The 22,716-nt window shown below is 44.0% G+C and overlaps 1 protein-coding gene across 2 annotated transcripts in view; it reads right to left on the reverse strand.

Moving 5' to 3' along the window:
- The window catches only part of SAP30BP (SAP30 binding protein), a 50,733-nt gene that overhangs the window by 20,034 nt on the left and 7,983 nt on the right, over positions 1 to 22,716 (reverse strand). For both annotated transcript variants that reach the window (XM_056860110.1, XM_056860101.1), the window contains one exon: positions 2,232 to 2,274. In XM_056860110.1, the coding sequence (XP_056716088.1) occupies positions 2,232 to 2,274 (43 nt within the window). The remainder of the gene's footprint in view (positions 1 to 2,231; positions 2,275 to 22,716) is intronic.

Below are 22,716 nucleotides of genomic sequence, written 5' to 3' on the forward strand. Positions count from 1 at the left end.
TCCCATCTCATGCTGAGGGTTAGATCTTTTCACTTTATTTAGTTGGAATCCGTTTAATCTATGACAGTCATTTCACTGATGACCAACAGCATGATCCTCAGCAGAGCTGCACTCTAGAAGAAGCAGAGTTGGCTTTTATATGCCGACTTTCTCTACCACTTAAGGAAGAATCAAACCGGCTTACAATCACCTTCCCTTCCCCCCTCACAACAGACACCCTGTGAGGTAGGTGGGGCTGAGAGAGCTCTAAGAGAGCTGTGACTAGCCCAAGGTCACCCAGCAGGCTTTGTGTGTAGGAGTGGGGAAACAAATCCAGTTCACCAGATTAGCGTCCGCCACTCAGGTGGAGGAGTGGGGAATCAAACCCGGTTCTCCAGAGTCCACTGCTCCAAACCACCGCTCTTAACTGCTACACCATGCTGGCTCTAAGCCCATTAGAAGGGTTTAAAGCTGCTTCGGATGGCACTGTAATTCATTTACAGCTAAGTCTAAACCAGGACAGTTGGCTGTCTGAGCCTTAGACCACTAATGACAACGTAAACTGTGTGGAATAGCATTATTTGTGCCTATTACATCAGCTCTCTGCCCCTTCTTTCCATAATAAGCAAATGCTGTAAGCGTCTGATATCAGGATGTGTTTGCACTTGCTGCCATTTCATGAATTCTGCAGCTAGTATTTCTGCAAAGATCAAAATCATGTGTAGGTCAGGGGAATAACACTGGTTGCAACTTTGTTTGGATTTGTGTGAACTGGCTCCCAGCCTGAACAGCACCACAGAGGGAATGCAGGAAGCTGACTATCAGGATGATTCACCATTACAGGCACACCCAACCACCACCTTGTGAAGTAAATAATTATTCATACCTCAGAGCTATGGTTTGACTAAGAATTGATTAAGGCAATAGAGACCGCAGAGAACACAACTGCGTGAATAAGCTGGGGCTAAACTGTAATTAGAAATGCATCACTAGTATACTCCAAGATCAGCAGTATAAGGAATATACTCTACCCCGTTTAGATCTTTTTGTCCGCACACCATACATATTGCCTTCTCTATTAACAGCATGTTTTACATAGCACGGCTTGCCAACTTGCAAAGCTGCCTGTGATACAATGCCATCTTTCAGCTCTGTTATCCCAAACCTTCAGTCACAGTTCCAACACTCATCAATGGTTCCCTGCTTTCCTGTTTAATTCAATTAGATTGATCTACTGTTGAATATTTTATACTGCAACTACATTTTTAAAAAAAGAAAACATGAAAAAAAAATTGATCCTTCTAAATTGGTTATTTTATCCAAAATGAAATTGTCTGGATGAAGTACCAGAAAACCAAGTATAAAGAAGTACTCTGAGAAGTGTTACATAAACCCAAGAAAGAGCATTCATTTTTAAACGCTGAATTTTCTTCACTCCCAAACAGTTTTAGTCCTCTGGCTAGAAGCATGGGCATTCATTGTTTACTGGCAACTGAGAGAAGAATGGTACAGAAAGGAATAGCAGAATCACCAAAATACCACTGAGTCAGCCAACTTGGAAAGGGCACTGCAGTTAATTGACTTCTGTTTGTGGGCTTGAGAATGCCAAACAAGATCACCATATTTTGATTTTCCAGTTGAAGAAGAAGAGTTATTTTTGATATGCTGACTTTCTCTACCTTTTTTTTAAGGAGAATCAATCCGGTTTACAGTCTCCTTCCCTTCCTCTCCTCACAACAGACACCTTGTGAGGTAGGTGGGGCTGAGAGAGTTCTGAGAAAACTGTGACTAGCCCAAGGTCACCCAGCTAGCTTCATGTGGAGAGGTGGGGAATCAAACCCGGTTCTCCAGATCAGAGTCCAACGCTCTTAACCACTACACCGCGCTGGCACTATTTTACTGGAAATGTGCATCCCACATTTCCACTAAAATAGTGCTCATTGTGGCACACAAATATTAAAAACTCCCCAATACTAAAAGGCAATAAGAACTTCCCCCTCACCCCTTCCAAACAGCAACTGGTTGGCAGTTCAGAGATTGCAAACAGGCAAACAAACATGTGGAAATGGATTGAAGACAGATGTTTCTATGATCATTTTCAGGTGTTCTTCCCCATAGCTACTTTTGCAGTGAAAAAAACCAGACCTCCTGAAATTTGACACAGTACTAACTAGTATACATACAGATACCAAAAGAGGATGAAATGTCCATGTAGACAAGAACACACATGCTATAGCTTTCTTTATACTCACCAACTAGTTCCTGAGGATCTCTTTTCTCCACTTCTAAAAAGTCCTAAGAGAGAAGAAACATATAGCACAAAATAGCCTTTTAAGGCATATACTACATAATAGTATGATATAAAAATAAATTTAAATACCTACATCACTCTTGCAGCAACTTTATAGCACGTCATAGAGTTGCAAATGAAGGAATTATTTTCAGAAGAGCGCTCTATTTTTACTGAATTATAGATTACCATACCCTTGAAATGCAACTAGCTATATTATTCATGTAGGAACTGTCCTCAGTACCTATGGTCTCACAGACACCAGTCTGGGACAGCTGTGTATAGCCCTCTGACCTCATCCTCTTAAAAAAAATGGTTTGTTCAAAAGTTAAACAAATTGCAAACTGCCATATAAGATGCTACTGTTCAAACCACAAATGATCTCCCCCCCCCCATCCTGAGCAGTGAACATATACATTATGTTCATACATATACATTAACCAAAGGTCAATGTGATGCTCCAAACACTAATTAGAAGCCATACCTACACTTTTTGTTGGCCAAACAGTATACATTAATTCAGAGGTGCATGAGAGAGGAGCTATTCAAGACAAATGAATTTGAAAAGCTGTATGGCTGAGGACCAATCACGTTACTTCCTCTAATACCGACGCTCACTAACATCGCAAGTTCAGAACTGAAGGATGTCATTCCACATTTTCAGAAAGGATATCTTGAAAGGGAAGGATTAACTCGGGACACTTCTGAAGGACTAAGCTAGGGCAGAGTGTGAGAAGCCAAAAGTCTTAAAGGGGAGGGGGGGAAACAAGGCAAACCAGGAGAAAGGCCAAGCGTAAAGGACCCGAAGTGCTTATAAAACTAATGCAAAACAAAAGGGCCAAATGTTAGGAGCAGCAGTGGCGGCGGCACTCTGGCTCCATCTTCTCTTCCTCCAGCAAGTCTTTGGGGCTCTGCCAACGTTCTAAAAGAATACCCTTGGCTCACTCCCATACTGAAGCCATTCATTCACCTTGAAACAGGCAAAATGCTGCCTGTTTGTCGCCTAGCAATGTACCATGCTTGCCTTCTCCCCCCCCCCACCCCAGGTAGGCTTTTTAGGGGGCCAGGGTCCAATAAACTAGCTTAGGAATTCCGCTCTGCCAAGTCCAGGATGGTAACAACATTTCAAGAGCCTGTCTCGGAGGGATTAAGGGCCAATTTTTTTTTGTAGTACTAGCAACAGCAATGGGGGCTTTTGCAGCTTTTTGCTAAGGACAACAGGGGCTACAAGAATGCTTGTGTCACAAAAACACAAGGCTGGGTTTTTTAAAAAAAGAAGTTATGTTACAGAGGAAAAATCACACCCCCATTTCTCACTAAGCTGGCAAAAAATCAGCTACATCTCTTTATGTAAGACTTTAGCAACTGTGTTGCTTATTCTTTCTATTTCCATATAACTGCCTAATGCTTAAAGTCTAATGTTTCAGAGGCTTTAATATTCTATATTTAAAAATATATATATATGAAACAATATTCAACAGACAAGCAAGAAAATCAAGTTCTAGAACAGCAATGATTAATAACGATATGGGTGTTGCATCCTTGCAAAAAGATCCCCGGAGCTAAATTTTTACAATGCAGTTCTTTATTTTCGCAAATAACAAAACATGCAATATGCTTAACAGGAATAAAAAAGGAAACAGGATATATCACTCCAGAAGCAACAGCTAAATTTGACAAGGAAGTAAAGTCAGACAGTAAACTAAAAAAGAATGTTAGTAATGTTCATGCGTACTGGGATCTATTTAAAATATTACTGGGATCCATTTAAAATATTACAATCTGGTAATAAAGAAAACAGACAAGGAAGCAAATCTAGAATCTCATTTTTAAAAAATCAATCAGCAACGGTCTAGATATGTCTAGCTATTTCTGAATAGGGTTACCAACCTCCAGGTGATGGCTGGAGATCTCCTGCTATTACAACTGATCTCCAGGTGACAGAGATCAGTTCACCTGGAGAAAATGGCCGCTTTGACGACTGGACTCTATGGCATTAAAGTCCCTCCCCTCTCCAAACTCCGCCCCCACAATATCCAGGTATTTCCCAACCTGAAGCTGGCAACCCTATTTCTGAACAACAAGAGGCTGGTGAAATAACCTGTTCTCACGTTACAGCAGCTGACCTTTGCCAATGGGATCGAACAATGGTCCACCAAGGGATTTCACACACTGAGATGCAGGACAGCCCTTCCTGCATCATGATTCCCTATCACCTGCTAACACTTTACCAGACAAAGAAGTCAAGTGGTCTTTGATGAACTTTAACCAATAAGCTGGGTTGGCATACGACTACTGATTATGCCACTAAAGGCAGATATTCCAGAATCACAGATTCCAGGCAGGAAGTAAAATGGAGGATCAATGGGTGACCTTGGGCCTGTCACTCACTGTGTCTAACCCATCACACAGGGGTGTTGTGATGATAACATGGAGGAGAGGAAAATGATGTAAGACACTCTGGGTCCCCACAAGGGAGAAAGGGGAGGCATAAACAAAGCAAATGAATAAAATGACTTGTGACAATTTTGCATAAATATTTGTAATAGCTTGGACCAAACAGCAAGTCTCTATTCCATTCAAATGTTTGCACAGCTATAGTACTGATTCCTGGACATGTTATTTCATGCATGTTTACTCTGAAATAGTTTCCCAAGAGTTAACAGAGGTTTACTGCCAAATGACAGAACTGCCAACTAAGCTTACTGCTATCTCAATTATTTTTTATATTAACCATTTTAAGACAGGAGAAGTTGCACTATAAGAGAGGAAGTTCTTTCAGGGAAAAATGGCACCCCTAAACACCAGAGGCCAACTGTCTACCTCAACATTGCCTTAGAGCCCTGAAAATAAAATGTGTCGCTACACAGTGACAGAATAGCACACTCCACGTTCACAGTTTTGGAGAGAGGGTCATAGTATCTGGTATACCAACTTTGCTTCTTAAGCATCTACAAGCTTTTCAGATGCACTATATTTTTAGGGAGGTACAGAAGAACACTAACTTCAATTGTTAGAAAAGTCTCACTCATCTCTCTTTGATGAAGCTTATTGTGCATTATGTTTACAAATCTAAAGGTAGTCCCCTGTGCTAGCACCAGGTCATTACTGACCCATGGGGTGATGTCACATCCCGACGTTTACCAGGCAGACTATGTTTATGGGTGGTTTGCCATTGCCTTCCCCAGTCATCTACACAATATGTTTAGCCAATGGAAAATTAGAAAAAAGGCACAATATTTCCCCTGCAATTCTAGTTTTCACACTTGCTTTCCAGATCTTCAAAGAAAAATCAGCCAATGTAGTTTTCAGCACTTCAGGGCATATCAAAATTAACTCGTCACACAATGAAGTCAACAGGCCTTCCTAAGTAATCAGCCACCAAATGCTCTCCTTGCCCAGAAGACATTAATTCTGCTTACTGCAAAAAGAGGTGTGCCCAATATTTCATGACTGAACTAGCTCTGGGCATGAGAAAGCCTCTCATTAATACAAAAAAAATCACTCAAGAATTCTTAAGTACATAGCCTTGAAGTCAGAGGCCATAAAACTCCCATGTGCCATTGTATAAATTAAAATAATAATAATACCAGTAATCACCAGATTGTATATGTTGATACTTTTCTCTTTCTCCAAAGAGAAATCAAGGATGCGGCACTCAATACCCAATTCCCGCTCTGGAAAAAAAAATGTACTCCTGCTTCCTCAAATGGCCTAATAAGCTGCTTGTGAGTGTATGAAGCACTCTAGAGTCTAGACAGATGAGGCAGCAGTCTCATTCATTCTTCCTAATAACGGTTTTGTTATTGCAAGGGGTTGGGGGAGGTCCAATCGCAAGTGGATGGGGCTGTATACTGTATGGATGGCCCAGGCTAGCCTGATCTCGCAAGCTAAGCAGAGCTCACCCTGGTTAGTACCTGGATGGGAGACCACCAAGAAAGGCCAGGGTTGCTGTGCAAAAGCAGGCAATGCCAAACCATCTCTGTTTAGCTCTTGCCTTGAAAACCCTATGGGGTCGCCATATGTTGGTTGCAACTCGACAGTACTGTCCACCACCACCACTTGTCTTATACTTTTTAACTGCTACTTTAGTTATGTTTGCTGCTGACTTTTTGTCCAACTGATAGCAGTGTAAACAAAGAACTACAAGCCATTATGTGGTGGGTTTTTCATTTTTATTTTTGAAAAAAATACTCTTTGTTGACTGGAAATCTACTAGTCTTTATGAAATGGGAGGAATTTAAAAAATACTGTCACCTCTATTCTACTGACCACAGGTATCAGCAAAGATGAGGTCAGTGGAGATAGTCTGCGCAACTCCTTTGTCACAGCTTTCCAAAAGCTTCCTGGATACAGACTGGGAAATCATACAAAGCTTTGCTTTAATAAAAGGATTGCATATTTGTAGAAACTATAGCAAAGATTGATTGAAACTAAATAAGATAGTTAATTAGAATCTCTAACTGGACAATTTTTATTTACCATCCCAGATCTTCAGGAAGAAAGCTCAACTTGCTAAGATTGTTCTAAGAAGTTTTTCAAAGAAAGACTACACTCCTAGTGAGCCAAACATATAGCTCGCATAATACACCTTTACATCCATGTAGAAGCATGCACAAATACGGTCAAAGTAATCAAGGGTCATCTACATGTTTAGTTACCATCTCAGTCATTCACTGATCTCATCCATTATTAACAGTGCCAGGGAGGATAACAAGGTAACCTTTTGTTATCATAACCTTCAGTTGTGGAATGCTGCGGTTGTCTGATCGGCAAGGGGGGAGGGAAGGAGTCAAGTCAAAGTACTCATCTGCTAAAGCTGAGAAGCTGAACAGCCATAACCTGTTGGCCACATTAAACAAGTTAATCTGCAGATTAAAAAGCTGCATTATTTAGCTGCTGGCCACCTTGCAACGCCAGGAAAATATGAATCAAGAACAAGAACAGCTGACTTTTCACACTTCTGTAACTGAGCTCAAAAGCAGCACTTTCGTCCTACCTGATAACTAACTGATGGGCAAAGACAGCAAGGCTGATGCATTCAATAAAGATGCCAGCAGTGGCAACATCTCATAGAACAGTTCAGGACAGGCTCCTTTGTCATACAATAGCTCATTAGCAGCCAGAAAACATTGAAAACCTTAAGCCAAACTATTCAAAATCCAAGGCCCTCCGAGCCCCTTTCATCCCCACAACTACGTTGTGAGGCAGACTGGTTGAATGGACAAATAGTGACTGGCCCAATGATGCCTAGTGAACTTCATGGCCAAGCAGTGTTTTGAACCTAGATCTCACAAGTCCTAGTCCAACACTTTTAACCCCTAAACTGCACCTAAACAATTACGGATACCGTGGACCGCCAAAAAACACACAAAATCAGTGGGTTATAGATCAAATCAAGCCTGAACTGACCCTAGAAGCTAAACTGAGGCTATCATCTTTTTATAATGTGACCAAAGTACAAGAGTCACTGGAAAAGACAATCATGTTAGGAAAAGCTGAAGGCAGCAGGAAAAGAGGAAGACCCAACAAGAGATGGATTGACTCTATAAAGGAAGCCACACCCTCAATTTGCAAGATCTGAGCAAGGCTGTTAAAGATAGGATGTTTTGGAGGACATTGATTCATAGGGTCGCCATGAGTCGGAAGCGACTTGACGGCACTTAACACACACACACACACACACACACACACACACACACACACAAACTTCACTGGCTCAGGTTCAAAACAGTGCGCTCATACCATAGTTGTCATTGGAAAGCAAACAACCCCAATTCCTAAAATCCTGACTAATGAAACGTTTATCCAAACTGTTTCAACTCTTTGGAAGCTGATTTATTAATATGGATTCACATCTGTTGAAGGATGAACTTTGTCTTGACTTTTAAATAATAAAAATATCACTGGCTTGTGACAGGAAGAGAGGACAGATATCTTTTGCCTGCACCAGAAAGTTGTGAAAAAGACCTCACAGGCCTGCACCCTCACGCTTTTAAGTTTCTCTTAGCAGCCGCAAGGGCTAAAAATATTTTAAGTCGTGATTCTGGGTGAGTGGGAGGTAGACAACAGGCAGATGGCAGGAAAAAGAGAACATGCCCATCGTAGATGAAGGGGGCAGGTATCACCTGGCCTGACATCCAAGTGTATTAAAACAAAAAACTAATTATGTGGGTTGGCAGTATAAGGATTCTCCTCCCAGCATGGTGTAGTGGTTAAGCGCGGTGGTTTGGAGCAGTGAAGTCTGATCTGGAGAACCGGGTTTGATTCCCCATTCCTCCGCATGAGCAGAGGCTAATCTGGTGAACTGGATTCGCTTCCCCACTCCTACGCATGAATCCAGCTGGGTGACCTTGGGCCAGTCACAGCTCTCTTAGAGTTCTCTCAGCCCAACCTACCTCACAGGGTGTCTGTTGTGGGGAGGGGAAGGGAAGGTGATTGTAAGCCGGTTTAATTTTTCCTTAAGTGGTAGAGAAAGTTGCTCTATAAAAACCAACTCTTCTTCTCTTCCCCCCCGCCCCAACAGCCAATGTAACTACACAATTGTATTTGGGTGACCCATACCTCCCTCTCAAATGCCTATAATTTATTACATCTTTTATAAGCCCGTTCTTGTATAGAACTCTTTCCAAACATTTGAGGAGAACCTGACGGTTGCTGGCCCTTCCTGTTTCAACGAGTAGTCAGCTAGCCTCGTAATTATGGGTGAGGAAGTGTTTAGCTTTGACTTGTTCCATCAAACAGGTATGAAAAACGAGCTTAACCTCCTCCTATAGCGTGGAAAGGCAGCCTCCCACTGGTGGGAGAGTATGCAGATGTTTATTCTTGGAAGAAAAGCATAATGTCCTACCTAGTAATAGGCGACCAAGGCTGCAGGATGATCCATGTTGCTTTCATCATTGCTGCAAATAAGAGACATGCGCACTCGCAGCAGTTCTTCTGCACAAGAGTTTTCTGCATACTTTCCTCTATCAGCCTCTTGCAGCTACCATTCGCACCCTGCTGTGTCACCGGAGGGCTTTTTAAAAAACTGGTAATTGCTAAAATTCTATAGTGATAACTGACTTTTTTTTTTTTTTAAGCAACCCTCTAGAAGCTCTCCAGTAGCATGGTGGGGAAAATGGCAGCCACCAGGGACTAGCAGCAGGAAAGCCGTGCTGACGCAGGCAGGACTCCAGAGGGGCAAGAAAGTACATGCCTTTCTGTCTACATGGTGTGATAATGCGCACGACTGCACTCTTTCCACAATCAGAATGAAGCACATTTGAGAAAGAGTGCCTCGAGGATGTGGAAAGGATGATTAGAACACGGTATTGTGTGGACACTCCAAATATAAGGCTCTTCAATTTGGCAGCCAAAGGTGGGGGGGGGGGAGAACTACATTTGTTTCCTTGCTTGGAATTGGCAAGAAACCACTTTCAGTACTGGGTTTGTTGAAAACCATGGAAACAGCTGTTTGTAGAAGGGGACAGCTTCAACCAAGTCACCTTATGTCTAAAGCACATGTGTGACATAATGAAATCTATGTCTTTTATTGTGTCTGTGTAAAGTGATGTCAAGTCGCAGCCGACTTATGGCGACCCCTTTTGGGGTTTTCATGGCAAGAGACTAGCAGAGGTGGTTTGCCAGTGCCTGCCTCTGCACAGCAACCCTGGTATTACCTTGGTGGTCTCCCATCCAAATACTAATCAGGGCTGACCCTGCTTAGCTTCTGAGATCTGACGAGATCAGGCTAGCCTGGGCCATCCAGGTCAGGGCATGTCTTTTATTACCAAACAATGAATTACATGCATTTTTAAACATACATGTTGGTTTCAACCATCCCTTAGACAGCTATCGAGTAACTGCTGACACACCTCTTTAACAAGCTATTCTGAGAAACCATGGGGCTCCTTGGAAACTTATCAGGCAATAAGGACATCAGTCATGGAAGACCAGCTTCCTCGCCCTCCTGATCCTTCCCAAAAGCTTTCAGTTGCATAGCAGCAATGGGTATGTTCTATGCTGCTGACTCATTCATGCAGGGCAATAGAGGGACTCAACAGACCTATACCAAGCCCTATGTGGTGTGAATTTGAGTTCTACATTATGTCCTGGAAGTGCCTACAGTGTACACAGATTGTATGGCAAATGGACATGTCAATATTGTAAGCAGCCCCAGAAGGTTCAGCCACTCCTATTACATGTATGATGCAGTAATTTTTGGCAACTTGAGCTACCTGAATTCCTTCTGCGTGGAAAGTTATGTGTGATGCATGGTTCATACATTCGGGTGCCAGAATACATCCATATTAATTTCTCTGCAGAATGAAAACACAAGAGGCTACACTCTGCCAACTAATACATTGATTTGATCACTCAAGCTTCGCATGTTTCTTCCCCATGAACAGGAAAAAGAGGTCAAGCCGGTGCTAAGAGGCATTCCAGATATATTAATGACAATGCTTAAAATTTCACTAACTCTTTGCTTAGCTGTCACTCAACAGCAGATATTCTTAGATTAACCAAGCAATTTTTCTGCTAAAGGGAAGCTGAACTAGCATAGTAATTAAAAAGCCTGGTCTATACATGGGGCCCTAATTGGAGACATTCAAGGAAAAGTAGCACTAAAATGGAGCATGAACAACTAATTTCGTCAATCCTTCAGATGCCAAGGCAGCAGACACATAGTAAGGTCTTCCAGATGTACCATAGGTCATAGTATCACAGAAAGAATTATCCTCCTGCTCACAGTAAAATTCCATGAGTTCAGGAAACAAAAATCCAAGACATGAACTGCAGGAAAGACTCTACTCATCCACTGATCCTTGTTAAATTTGAAATACATAAGCTTCCATATTTCATACAGATAACAGACTACACGGAGGTGGGATACATGATTAAAAAGTAATGGTTTATTTTCCTTCTCAGCAATGATGGTGGGAACAAAAACATTGGAAGAACATCAAAAATAATCATATTTCCCATGGGTGTATCCTGTTTGCCAGAATTGTGACAAGGCAGTAGGGCAAATGCAAAGCTCCGGATGAAAAGCTAAAATTCTCTTTGGGGGGTGGGGGAATGCCAGGAAGCAGTGCAAGCTATACTGTGGACTCTAAGGGCACAGGAAGGAATCCTGGTTTCCAACATGTCAACTTTACCGCTGCACAGGAGAGAACAAAGAGCTGTTATCCCAGTGGCAAACAGGAAGGAATAACAATATAGGAAGAGTCAAGTTCTCAGGCAGCAATCTTTAATATCTTAACACAACAAAAAGCGGTGTTACCTTTTCTTTCTTAAGCTATATTTATACTTACAAATCCATTGCAGCAGATGGGCAAACACCCATGCAAACAAGGTTTGTCAGAAGGGAAGAAAACTGGACCATGACAGTTTTAAAACAAGGTTTTATATATACTAATACCTGTCACCTGCCATTATTATTTGAGAGGTGCTCACCAAATGGTAGTGGCTTTGCAAACTATGGCTCGTCTCTGAACGCCCATAAAATGTTACATGCAGCAGTTGGAGACCCTTGTTGCCCTGAGCCCAGCCCTGGTTGGGCAAGGGTGGGATAAAAACCCAATAAATAAATAGCACCATATGTAGAAGCAATGGGTTGGTTTCACACTTCTACAACCACTGTCTGCGCGGGGGGTGGGGGGTGGGAATCTTGTCTCCCCACCCCTTCATTCCACAGCTCAATGTGCACCTGAAAATCTATTCCTGAAGGCCAGGGACCCTTAAACAGCATGGGGCAATTGACAGAAATCCAGGGGGGGGGCAATTGACAGAAATCTATCCCTCCGTACTCTTGCAGACAAGCTTCTGCAAGAATGAGTTAATTTCTGCCAGTCCCCCTATTTCCCATTGCATCTTTTCCCCCTTCCCTATGATGCATCCCCCTCTGTTCCTGAGGGTTGCCTGACCGTTAGGAGTAGAGGGAGGGGAGTTGTGTGGGCAAAAACGAAGGGGGAAAGGTAGCCAACATCCCACCTGTGAGATCTGCACAATTTGTAGAAGTTTGGATCTATTGAAGCCAACCTCTACAGCTCAGTCGCTGGTCTGGAGCATTGGCTGATTAACCTCTGATTAGCTTTTAACATGGATTTCCAGTTTCCAGGGCCTAATAAATGCCCTGTACATTTTCTGGGTTTACTTCCCCCTCCCTGAATCTGAGCAGTATCAATCTAGAACATTTTTACTCTGAGAACTTTAAACACAAGTAAAAGCAATTAAAAAGGCCACTTCTTCGCTCTGCTTAATTCATCAGATACACCAGTAAATGAAAGTAGAGTCAGGCAAGTCTGAATTAGCCCTGAAAATTAGCTCTTTCTAGTCTTGGTATTCATGTTTGGCTGGAGCCTTCTGGTGGACTTCGACATGCTCAACGAAGAAAACAGACACATTACACAGTATTTCAAAATTGTCAGTCTACCTAGCTCCGTCCAGTAAGCTCCTTAGCAAGGGGCATTGGGAGTTTTTTTCCTGAATGAAATACTCTTTCCCACCCTTCTGAAAGCCACACCACACCCATGTCAGCAATCTGAGGTATTCAGCACTTGAGGGAGTCAAGGGTTTGTCACAGCTTGCACTCCTGGTAAGGGAAGAACAAGTAGGCACGTAATGGACATGTCTCATTTTCTAAATGTGAAAGGATCGCTTTTGTGGACTGTACCCTTTGAAGCTGCGAGGGCTAAGAAGACATTAATCTTCTTTTATAAGTAACTGGGTAGAAAGCAGCAGTAGGAGAGAGGAAGACTTTATCTCAAGTCCAAGGCGTCCTTTTGCCAACTCTGGATTAACCGCTCAATCTAGGAAAGGTGGCTAGTAAGCCTTAGGGAGAGCGTATCAATTTACTGACTGGTCAGCCACTAGTGCTGCTGAAGAATCACTCTCAGAAGGGAGTGGTAGGCCAAGGCAACAACCTCCACCCCAGAAACGGCCTGCTGGCAAGTTCTGCAACTGCATCCACCACACTCCTCTCACCGCCAAGAAGGCAGCTAAAGGGCTGGACTTGGCTCCGAAAGTACTGGGTGCCGATTCTTTATAGCCTAGGGAGGTTTCCTATGCTTGACTCATGACAGAAGGAGCCTTAGTCACACTTTCCTTCAGTTCCTCTTATCCTTTGAACTAAACATGTTGCGGGGAGGAAGGAGGAACAACATGCAGACAATTATGCCCATTGCTACCAGAACTGGCAGCTTCTTGCAGTCCCCATTTGGAAATTGGCATGAAAACACACATGAACACATGAAGCTGCCTTCTACTGAATCAGCCCCTTGGTCTATCAAAGTCAGTATTGCCTACTCAGACTGGCAGCAGCTCTCTAGGGTCTCAGACAGAGGTCTTTCACCTACTTGCCTAGTCCCTTTAACTGGAGATGCCAGGGATTGAACCTGGAACCTTCTGCATGCCAAGCAGATGCTCTACCACTGAGCCACGGCCCCAGAGACCCTAAAATCACAAGTTACCTATACAGCAGAATTCATTCCTACTTGGAAATGGATTTAAGAGGAAGAAAGGTTACCCCCCGCACCGCCTCATACTAGGGGTAACCCTGGGTACTAAAGCCAAAGAATGAATGAGGTCATGGTTGCAGCAGAAAGTAAACATGCCCTTCGAGCGTTATCAGGATTACCTCTGAAAGCCATTGGCAGTGCAGTGCTTTGCTCATACAATAACTCTTTTTTAAAAATCCAAGCGGCCAACATGGCAGCTTTCCAACCCAACCCTGAAACGGGGGATGAGGCATGTCTGCAAAAGGCACTCCTTCAAAGGCTTCTAAACATTCAAGCACACAACTGCTAACATTCACTTGAAAAAGGGCAAGGCATTGTTTATTAACTGGCTTGTATCAGCACAATCAGACTGGTAATTAAGGACAAAGTTAATGATTCTCCGATGAACACCACCTGAATAGTGTAAGCAGAAGGGCTGGTCTTTCTTGCCAACGGTATTGCACATATGCTCATAAAACTCAGGACCAGAATCCTTCAGGAAAGTCCTCTACAAGAAATCTTTGATACGAAAAATCTTGTTTTCTTTTGCAGATTAGAGTCTTCTAATTCGGGGAAAAAGGGCCAGATTTCGATGGTATACCTCTTCAAAGCTTTGACGCAATGCTTACTAGGCAAAGCATCCTGAGAAAGTCCACTTACAACAAGACACACACAAGTAGCACCAAACAATACTATTCTAGGATCAAAACACAATTCATTTAAGAAAAAGGTTAAGCCATTAGCCATGGCCCTTCAGCAAGACATTGGGCTTGGAGGTAGGGTTGCCAACCTCCAGGTGGTGGCTGGAGATCTCCCTCTATTACAATTGATCTCCAGGTGTCAGACCAGCTCCCCTGGAGAAAATGGCCGCCTTGGCAATTGGACTCTATGGCACTGAAGTCCCTCCGCCCCCCAAACCCCGCCCTCCTCAGGCTCCACCCCCCCAAATCTCCAGGTATTTCCCAACGTGGACCTGGCAACCCTACTTGGGGAGAATTCCAGACAGGAATTCAACAGGCAGTTTTCCCCAAACACTGAATTTTTGTCTTATGCATATATTTAATTTATACACCACTTTTCTCCCCAATGGGGGAACCAAAGCAGCCTAAACAGTGTGACGCTAAAGCGAAGGAGGGAACAACCACCCTGTGAGGAAGGTTAGTCTGAGAGTATGTGTGACTGGCCCAAGGTCACCCAGCAAGCTTTCATGGCAGAGCAGGAATTCAGACCAGGGGCTCCCCGATCCTAGTCTGATACTCTAACCACTATATTACACAAACACACACAGTTCTTCCACCACAACTGCAACAGTTTATCTCTGTTATGGTAGGAAGGGGGAAATGGTGCCTTTCCTTGCTGGGAAACTCCCTTAGACTAAGGGTTTTCTGGGAAGTATTCTGGCAACCCGCTGCGACCACTCAAGATCTCCTGAGAACCTGTAGACTGACCTGCTGAGAAGGCAGTCTTCCGGCGGAGTGACAGAGCAATAACAAAATAACTTCTAATCAACCTGGTAGCACCCGTGTAGTCTAGCACATGGGGAAGAGATTAAGAGAAATATCCCAGAGAAATCGATTTTTATTAAGTGAAGCAAAAAAAAAAAAGTCTTTATAAAGAGGCTTTATTGTAAAAGAGAGGGGGAAAATGAAAGGGTGGTTGGATTCAAAAAGGGGTGGAAAAAAGAAAAACAAAAATACAGGGAAAACACTCAGCAACAAAGAGGCATTCAAATGAAAAGCAATACAGCTGCACTAACTGAGCTGAACACATTACCCATACTGTAGCTGGCTACTCAGAGCCTGTGCAGAGTTCCTTGTGGTAACAAGTTGGAGTCCTTAACCCCTACCCAACTCCCTGTGGACTCCGTTCCCACTGAAGACAAGGGAAAATCCCCAATGTCCAGATATTTATACTAAATGGAGTTGGACTTAAATCAGCCTCCTTTCTAAGAATGACAAGTGGATTTCGCCAATCCACGCAAATCCCCATCTACGATCTCAGAGGCTACTTTTACGAATCAGAGCCGAATACCATATAGTCTCACCTCCATCAAGTGCCTGGTATTGGCTTTGAACTTTCATGACAAAAAGATGGTCTGGTCAAATCATCCTTTGTTTAAAAGGGATTACGTTTGTCAGGATGGTTCAATGTGGAGTGGAACGGAATAATTCATTGTAATGGAATCTAGGGTTTCAGACCTCTAGGTGGCAATATTGAACCTTAGAAAGTTTTAGGATTTGTCACAATCTCCCCCCACCTTCCAATATCAATGCACCATACGCTCTGTTATTCGTTTGCGGCCAGACATCATCTCCATTCTCACGGCAATTGCCCTCAAAATGCCATCTTGTCTCTGCCCTCAACTGTTTACTGGGCAGCCACACAAAACCTTTCCTTAGTTGAATACAACATCACAAGGAACCCTACCCCTCCTCGCCATTTCCATCATACTCGGCTGATTTTCAGCAAACTGAAAAATGCATGATCTGAGGAATTTTCAGGAAGCCTAAATTTTCAACCCAACTTAAATAACGAAGACAGGGTCACCAGCTTTAGCAGACCAGCAAATTGAACAACATTTTTAAAAAACTGTAACTTGGCCATTTTACAATGATTTTTGGAATTTGGCCAGATTACATCCTTCACACAAGGCACTTCCTCTGTATCAAATTTCAGACTCATGGGCCAAAGTGTTCACATTTTATCAAGAACTGAATGTTCAGGCATTACACCGGAAGAAGGCTGGTTAATTTATGTAGTTTAACCTGTGTAGCTGTAAATGTGGCTACATAATTCTTATCCAATATCTATTGGGTACTATTCTATAAACTTGTTCCACTAGTTCTTGTAGGTTATTCGGGCTGTGTGACTGTGGTCTTGGTATTTTCTTTTCTGACGTTTCGGCAGCAGCTGTGGCAGGCATCTTCAGAGGAGTAACACTGAAGGACAAGAACCAATGAACTCTGACTGTGAAAGCCTTCGACAATATTTTGTTCCACTAGTGTTAGACTCTTCTTCCAGTACAAGATCCTCTCACCAGCAGAACCCCTCTCTTCTACCAGCACAAAGGCCCTGAGGGAGGTTCTGGGTTAGCAGAATACCTCCAAAGGATCCAGCCCAATGCCTGGATCTTTGACTTTATTTTAGTGAAACAAAAATATATTACTAACATTTGTCTAGTTCCAACACGTTGCTGCACTATGGTAACAGAACTGCAACCTTAGGTTTCTATAACAAACTATGAGTGGCAATTCTTGTAAATTTCATATACTTTTCCTTTTACTAACCACTAAGCATGCACATACAGCTCACCAGACGTCACACCCAACTTTCAGTCATTCCACCATGACTTTGAAGAAAAGAAAGTGTCCCACCTGAACTAGCCTTGCCCTCCAGCTAAAGAGGAAATGGCGGTTTGACATCAGCGTCTGAACTTGAAAAACTTTCTGGGACACACTGTTCAGATACTGACCGCACAGGCAGATCCATAGAAAAACAGCCCACTGTAAAGTGTGGAACTCTATTATCTACAGCAGGATCGACAAGAGCAATTCATATTACCAAATGAACTTAATATTGTGGCAACTTGTGATGAACACGGAGAAGTTGAATAGGGCACACAAAACCAGAACAAATCCCACGTCAACACACAGATATTGCTGACTCCTCTCTACACTAGTGTTGAAAAGACCAGGTGGGCAAACCCAGTCTGCAGATTGAACTGGCATGCTACACTGAAGTTTTTGCCAGCTGTCAACTGATTGGAGACCTGGGAGAGAAGTGATGATTTCTAATGTCCTGCTGATGATCTGCATCATAAGGGGCATCTGCCCGATTCCTTTAATTACACTGTACTGCAACGGAACAGGTAACCAACCATTAGCTAGCTGGGCACTGAACATCATGTTACCTTTGAAATTTTATTTTTGAAAATAAAATATAAATAATGAACAAGAACCATACAGTGGCCCACACTGAAAGTTTGGGGAGCCTCCAAAATTTGATGCTATACAAGTAGAAAGAAAACTTTGCAACATGGCTCTTTGGATTCTGTATCTGCCACACCTTCAGGGTTGGGAGGGGTCAACACACTCTCCAGAGTCTTTCTTGGAGCCCTCAGACTAGAGAAGCACCCTTGGTCTTCCCCTCTCATCCTACTGTCCTTCCCTTTAGCCAGTTAGTTAGTAGGAAGGCTAACCTGTCCTCTCATGTCTGAGTCCCTAGACCTTATGATGGAGACCCTCTGGGATATGCTTCCTGCCTCCCTGAGGTTTGCCTCACTCTCCTGGGTTGATTGGCAGGAGCTATTGCCAATTGGGTGTGAATGGGCCAGGCCAACCTTACCCTCCACATCCTTTAAACGGCTGCCTTGCCGCCACCCCCTCCCTGAGCCAGCTGGTGCTGGTAGTTTAAGACTCAGGATGACCCCGTGCAAGGGATGCTCTTCCCTCACCCAACCCTGCTGAGTCAGGCATACCATTGGCTTCTTGGCCAGGCTCAGCTTCAACAGGCCTACCACCGGGAGGGCAGGCTGTCCTGCTGCGTTGACTGATGGGGTGGGGGCAGATTCTGCTGTATGCAGGCCGTTGCCAGGCATGCTGCTCCAGCTGGCCTTCTCCTCTTGGTAAGTACAGGGGTGTTGACGCTATCCCTGGACAAGATCTCAAATCTAATTTGCATAAGATCTGCCTGTACATTTGTAACAATTATACAAACTGAGCAAGTCGCAGGCAATGGTATCATGACTTCCCCCTCTCGCCTCACATGTATTCAAGGTACACAACCATCAACAGACACATGTGAAACTGGCTTATACTGAATCAGCCCATTCAAGGTCAGTATTGTCTACTCCAGGGGTGGGGAACGTCAGGCCCGGGGGCCATATAAGGCCCGTGAAATCATTTGGTCTGGCCCTTCATGGGTCCTGGCAGATCTCTACCTCAGAAGGATGATGCCCTACCTGAATCTCTTGGGTCCAGCTGGGGACAGCTAGAGCTCAAAAGCGAGTCATTCTACGTGGCAGACACTCGGAGCGGTCTCCGGTCATGCCTCTTGGCTAAATGTTTGACCAAATATAGCAGACTAATTTTTAAGTTGACAATTTTGTACGGCCCGCTAATGATGTTATAAATATCCAAATGGCCCTTGGCAGAAAAAAGGTTCCCCACCCCTGGTCTACTCAGACAGGAAGCGGTTCTCCAGAGTCTCAGGCTGAGATCTTTTACATCACCTACAACTTGACCTTTTAAACTGGAGATGCCAGAGATTGAACTTGAGACCTTCTGCATGCTAAGCATATGCTCTACCACTGAACCAAAGCCCCCCTTCCCCTGGTAGTATCTAAAAAGCACATAAAAGTTGATACCCATGATCTCGACTCCACACTACTGGGCTGGAAGAAATCAAGTAGCGTAATGCATGTGCGTTTAGGAATCTAGATGGATTAAACATTACATCAAATGCAAATCCTGCAGCTGGACTGCACGCTGAATTTACACAAATTTGTACCTTATGTAATGAACAGATATTAAGAGGTGTAATTTGAGGACTATTTAACAAAAATGAGAACTTTCAACTTGCATGAAATAATTTCCTTTAAAAAGCTTTTCAAACATATTGGCCACACTACAGAGAAGTAACTGTGGGAGCCTCAAGAAGACCTGTTAATTATTGAAACGGTAAATAGTCAATGCCTATTAACTGCCCAAAGTGGAGGACCTGTACCCCTCTAAAGTCATGGCTTCTAAAACTGCTCTTATGTACACGTATTTTTGCTTAGATTCTGCAGTACCCGGTCACAGAATAATCATCACTATCTATTCAACAATCCAGTGCAGTTATGACCACTATTACTTTTGTAAATCTAAAAGATACCCTCTTCAAGCCTACACCCATCTCTTTTCTTTGTACTTTTTATCTCAATATCCCTTATAGGGGCTGCCAAATGATAAGGTGGCACATGCCAATTCGGCCGGAACTCAAACAGGCATTATGAAAATCCAGGAACAAACAGTGAAACAGTGCCACTGAGTGGGCAAAGTAGGTATGAGGATTTGCTTCACTTAAAACCACAGATTAAGGTAAGTATGCATATTCTTGCAAACACAGCTGACATATGATCAGCAAGTATAAGAAGGAAAATATCCAATCTTCTGTTTTGATTAATGCACCATACTCCAAGTAGTTCATATGGATTTTCCAGAAAATCCATAATTGGAAAATTATCTGATGCCCTAAATAAGAATGTGATCTGATTTAGCATGTTTACTATCTAGCAAATAAATTTAAAATGTACCCCTTGTTAATTTTATGTCCAAAAAGCAACAAACACATAAACTGAAATATATAAGAGAAAAAACCAATCATCTGTGGTTTATGTGTTATATTCAAGCAAATTCAAAGCTTTATTTAGTAATTATTTTGATTGGACTAATACTTGTAAAAAGATAAAGACAACATAGCATGCATTCCCCTTACACAGTTGAACTTAAGAAAAATAGGGAAGGTTTTGAAAACAGTTGAGACACTAGTTTTATTAGATGTGGCCTTCCCCTTATCTATTTCAACAGAATATAATTATCATCCATTACTGGTCCATTTCATAACAGATTAGTGATTACAATATCACTTTCATCACATAGGACACATACAAATAGGAATTTTAGCTAGGGATTGGATTTGACCTGTACAGCCAGATGAATGTACATTTGACCTGTACAGCCAAATGACTAAACTGAGGCTATCGTATTTGGTCACACTGTGAGAAGTCAAGCATAATTGGAAAAGACAATAACACTAGGAAAAGCTGAATGCAGCATGAAAAGAGGAAGACCCAACAAGAGAAGGATTGACTCTATAAAGGAAGCCACAACCATCCATTTGCAAAACCTGAGCAAGGCTGTTAAAGATAGGATATTTTGGAGAACATTGATTTATAGGGTTGCCATGAGTTGCAAGTGACTTGACGGCACTTACACACACACAATGTTTACTTCTCACATCAGTTAAGACCTGCGAATTCGGAATGGTTCATTTAGTTATATACGGAGGTCTGTAAAGATTTGCATGATTAGGAATTGCTTGCTATGCATTTTCGAAAAAAGCAGCTGCCTGGAACAGCTTCAGTATGCAGTTTATTTCAGAGCTTTTACTGAAAGCCATTGATGGTTATTCAATGAAGAAAGGGTCTTTGACTAATAGAGTGTCTCCAATCAGGAGCAATTGTACCTGGGCCAAGTACCGGCAGTAAAAATAGGGTGGATGAAAAGTAGTTATTTTTTTATCAGATTTTTAAAATTTAAATAGGATTTTTTAAGTAACATGCTTTTTGAGGAAAATCTCTCTAAAGGCAGTTTAACTATAACATTGAAGTCCAAAGCCCCCTTTTGGATGCACAGCTTAACATGGTTTGTGTGTGTCAGCGAACCTGGGAGCAATGCTGTAAGGCTGTTAAAGACAGGACGTTTTGGAGGACATTGATTCATAGGGTTGCCATGAGTTGGAAGCGACTTGATGACACTTAACACACACACATAGTCCAAAGGTTATTCATCGTGAAATAAGGATTAGTTTTTAATTGACAGGGTTCCCCATGATGTTCTGATGGGTTAACTAGAGGACTGTGGACTGGACCCTGGGATCGTTAGGTGGATAGGGGAACTGGTTGCAGAACCGCAGTCAAAGAGTAGTTGTCAATGGCATTTCATCTGAATGGAGGGAGGTGTCCAGTGGGGTGCCACAGGGCTCAGTTCTGGGCCAGGTACTTTTCAATATTTTTATAAACGATCTGGATGAGGGTGTGGAGGAACTACTCATTAAATTTGCAGATGACACCAAATTGGGAGGAGTAGCAAACATCCCAGAAAATATAGTATTCAACAAGATCTCAGAACACTGGAAAAGTGGGCAGATGTGAACAAGATGCAATTCAACAAAGGTAAGTGCCAAGTTCTACATCTGGGTAACAGAGATGAGGGACATGCATACCTGATGGGGGGATACACTTCTGGGCAGCAGTGTGTGTAAACAAGATCTTGGGGTATGGGTGGAGCAGCCAGTGTGATGCAGCGACAAAAAATGCTACCGTATATACTCGCGTATAAGCCGAGTTTTTCAGCCCAAAAAAAGGGCTGAAAAAGCTGGCCTCGGCTTATACGCGGGTCAATACGGTAGAGGGGGGGAAGGAGGAGGGAGGAGGGAGGGGGGAACTTACCACCACCATCTTTTCCAGGCCGGGAGCGGCCTCCAGAGCCCCCCTGCGGCCGCAGGGAGGGCGCTCCGCCGCCCCCGCCGCCTTCTCCCGGCCGGGAGAGGCCTCTAGAGGCCCTCTGCGGCCACGGGGAGGGCGCTCCGCCGCCCCCGCCGCCTTCTCCCGGCCGGGAGAGGCCTCTAGAGGCCCTCTGCGGCCGCGGGGAGGGCGCTCCGCCGCCCCCGCCGCCTTCTCCCGGCCGGGAGACGCCTCTAGAGGCCCTCTGCGGCCGCGGGGAGGGCGCTCCGCCACCCCCGCCGCCTTCTCCCGGCCGGGAGACGCCTCTAGAGGCCCGCTGTGGCCGCGGGGAGGGCGCTCCGCCGCCCCCGCCGCCTTCTCCCGGCCGGGAGCGGCCTTCAGAGGCCTGCTGCGGCCGCGGGGAGGGCGCTCCGCCGCCCCCGCCGCCTTCTCCCGGCCGGGAGCGGCCTTCAGAGGCCCTCTGCGGCCGCGGGGAGGGCGCTCCGCCGCCCCCGCCGCCTTCTCCCGGCCGGGAGCCGCCTTCAGAGGCCCGCTGCGGCCGCGGGGAGGGCGCTCCGCCGCCCCCGCCGGATCCGCCGCTTCCCGCCACCAGGAGCCCAGAAGGTAAGTCTTGGGGGGGGAGGGGTTATAAGCCGACCCTCGGCTTATAAGCGGGTGCCTAATTTTTCCCCATTTTTGGGGAGAAATTAGGCACCTCGGCTTATATGCGGGTCGGCTTATACACGGGTATATACGGTAAT

Source organism: Euleptes europaea, chromosome 1 (genome assembly GCF_029931775.1).
Source record: "Euleptes europaea isolate rEulEur1 chromosome 1, rEulEur1.hap1, whole genome shotgun sequence".
Lineage (NCBI taxonomy): Eukaryota > Metazoa > Chordata > Lepidosauria > Squamata > Sphaerodactylidae > Euleptes > Euleptes europaea.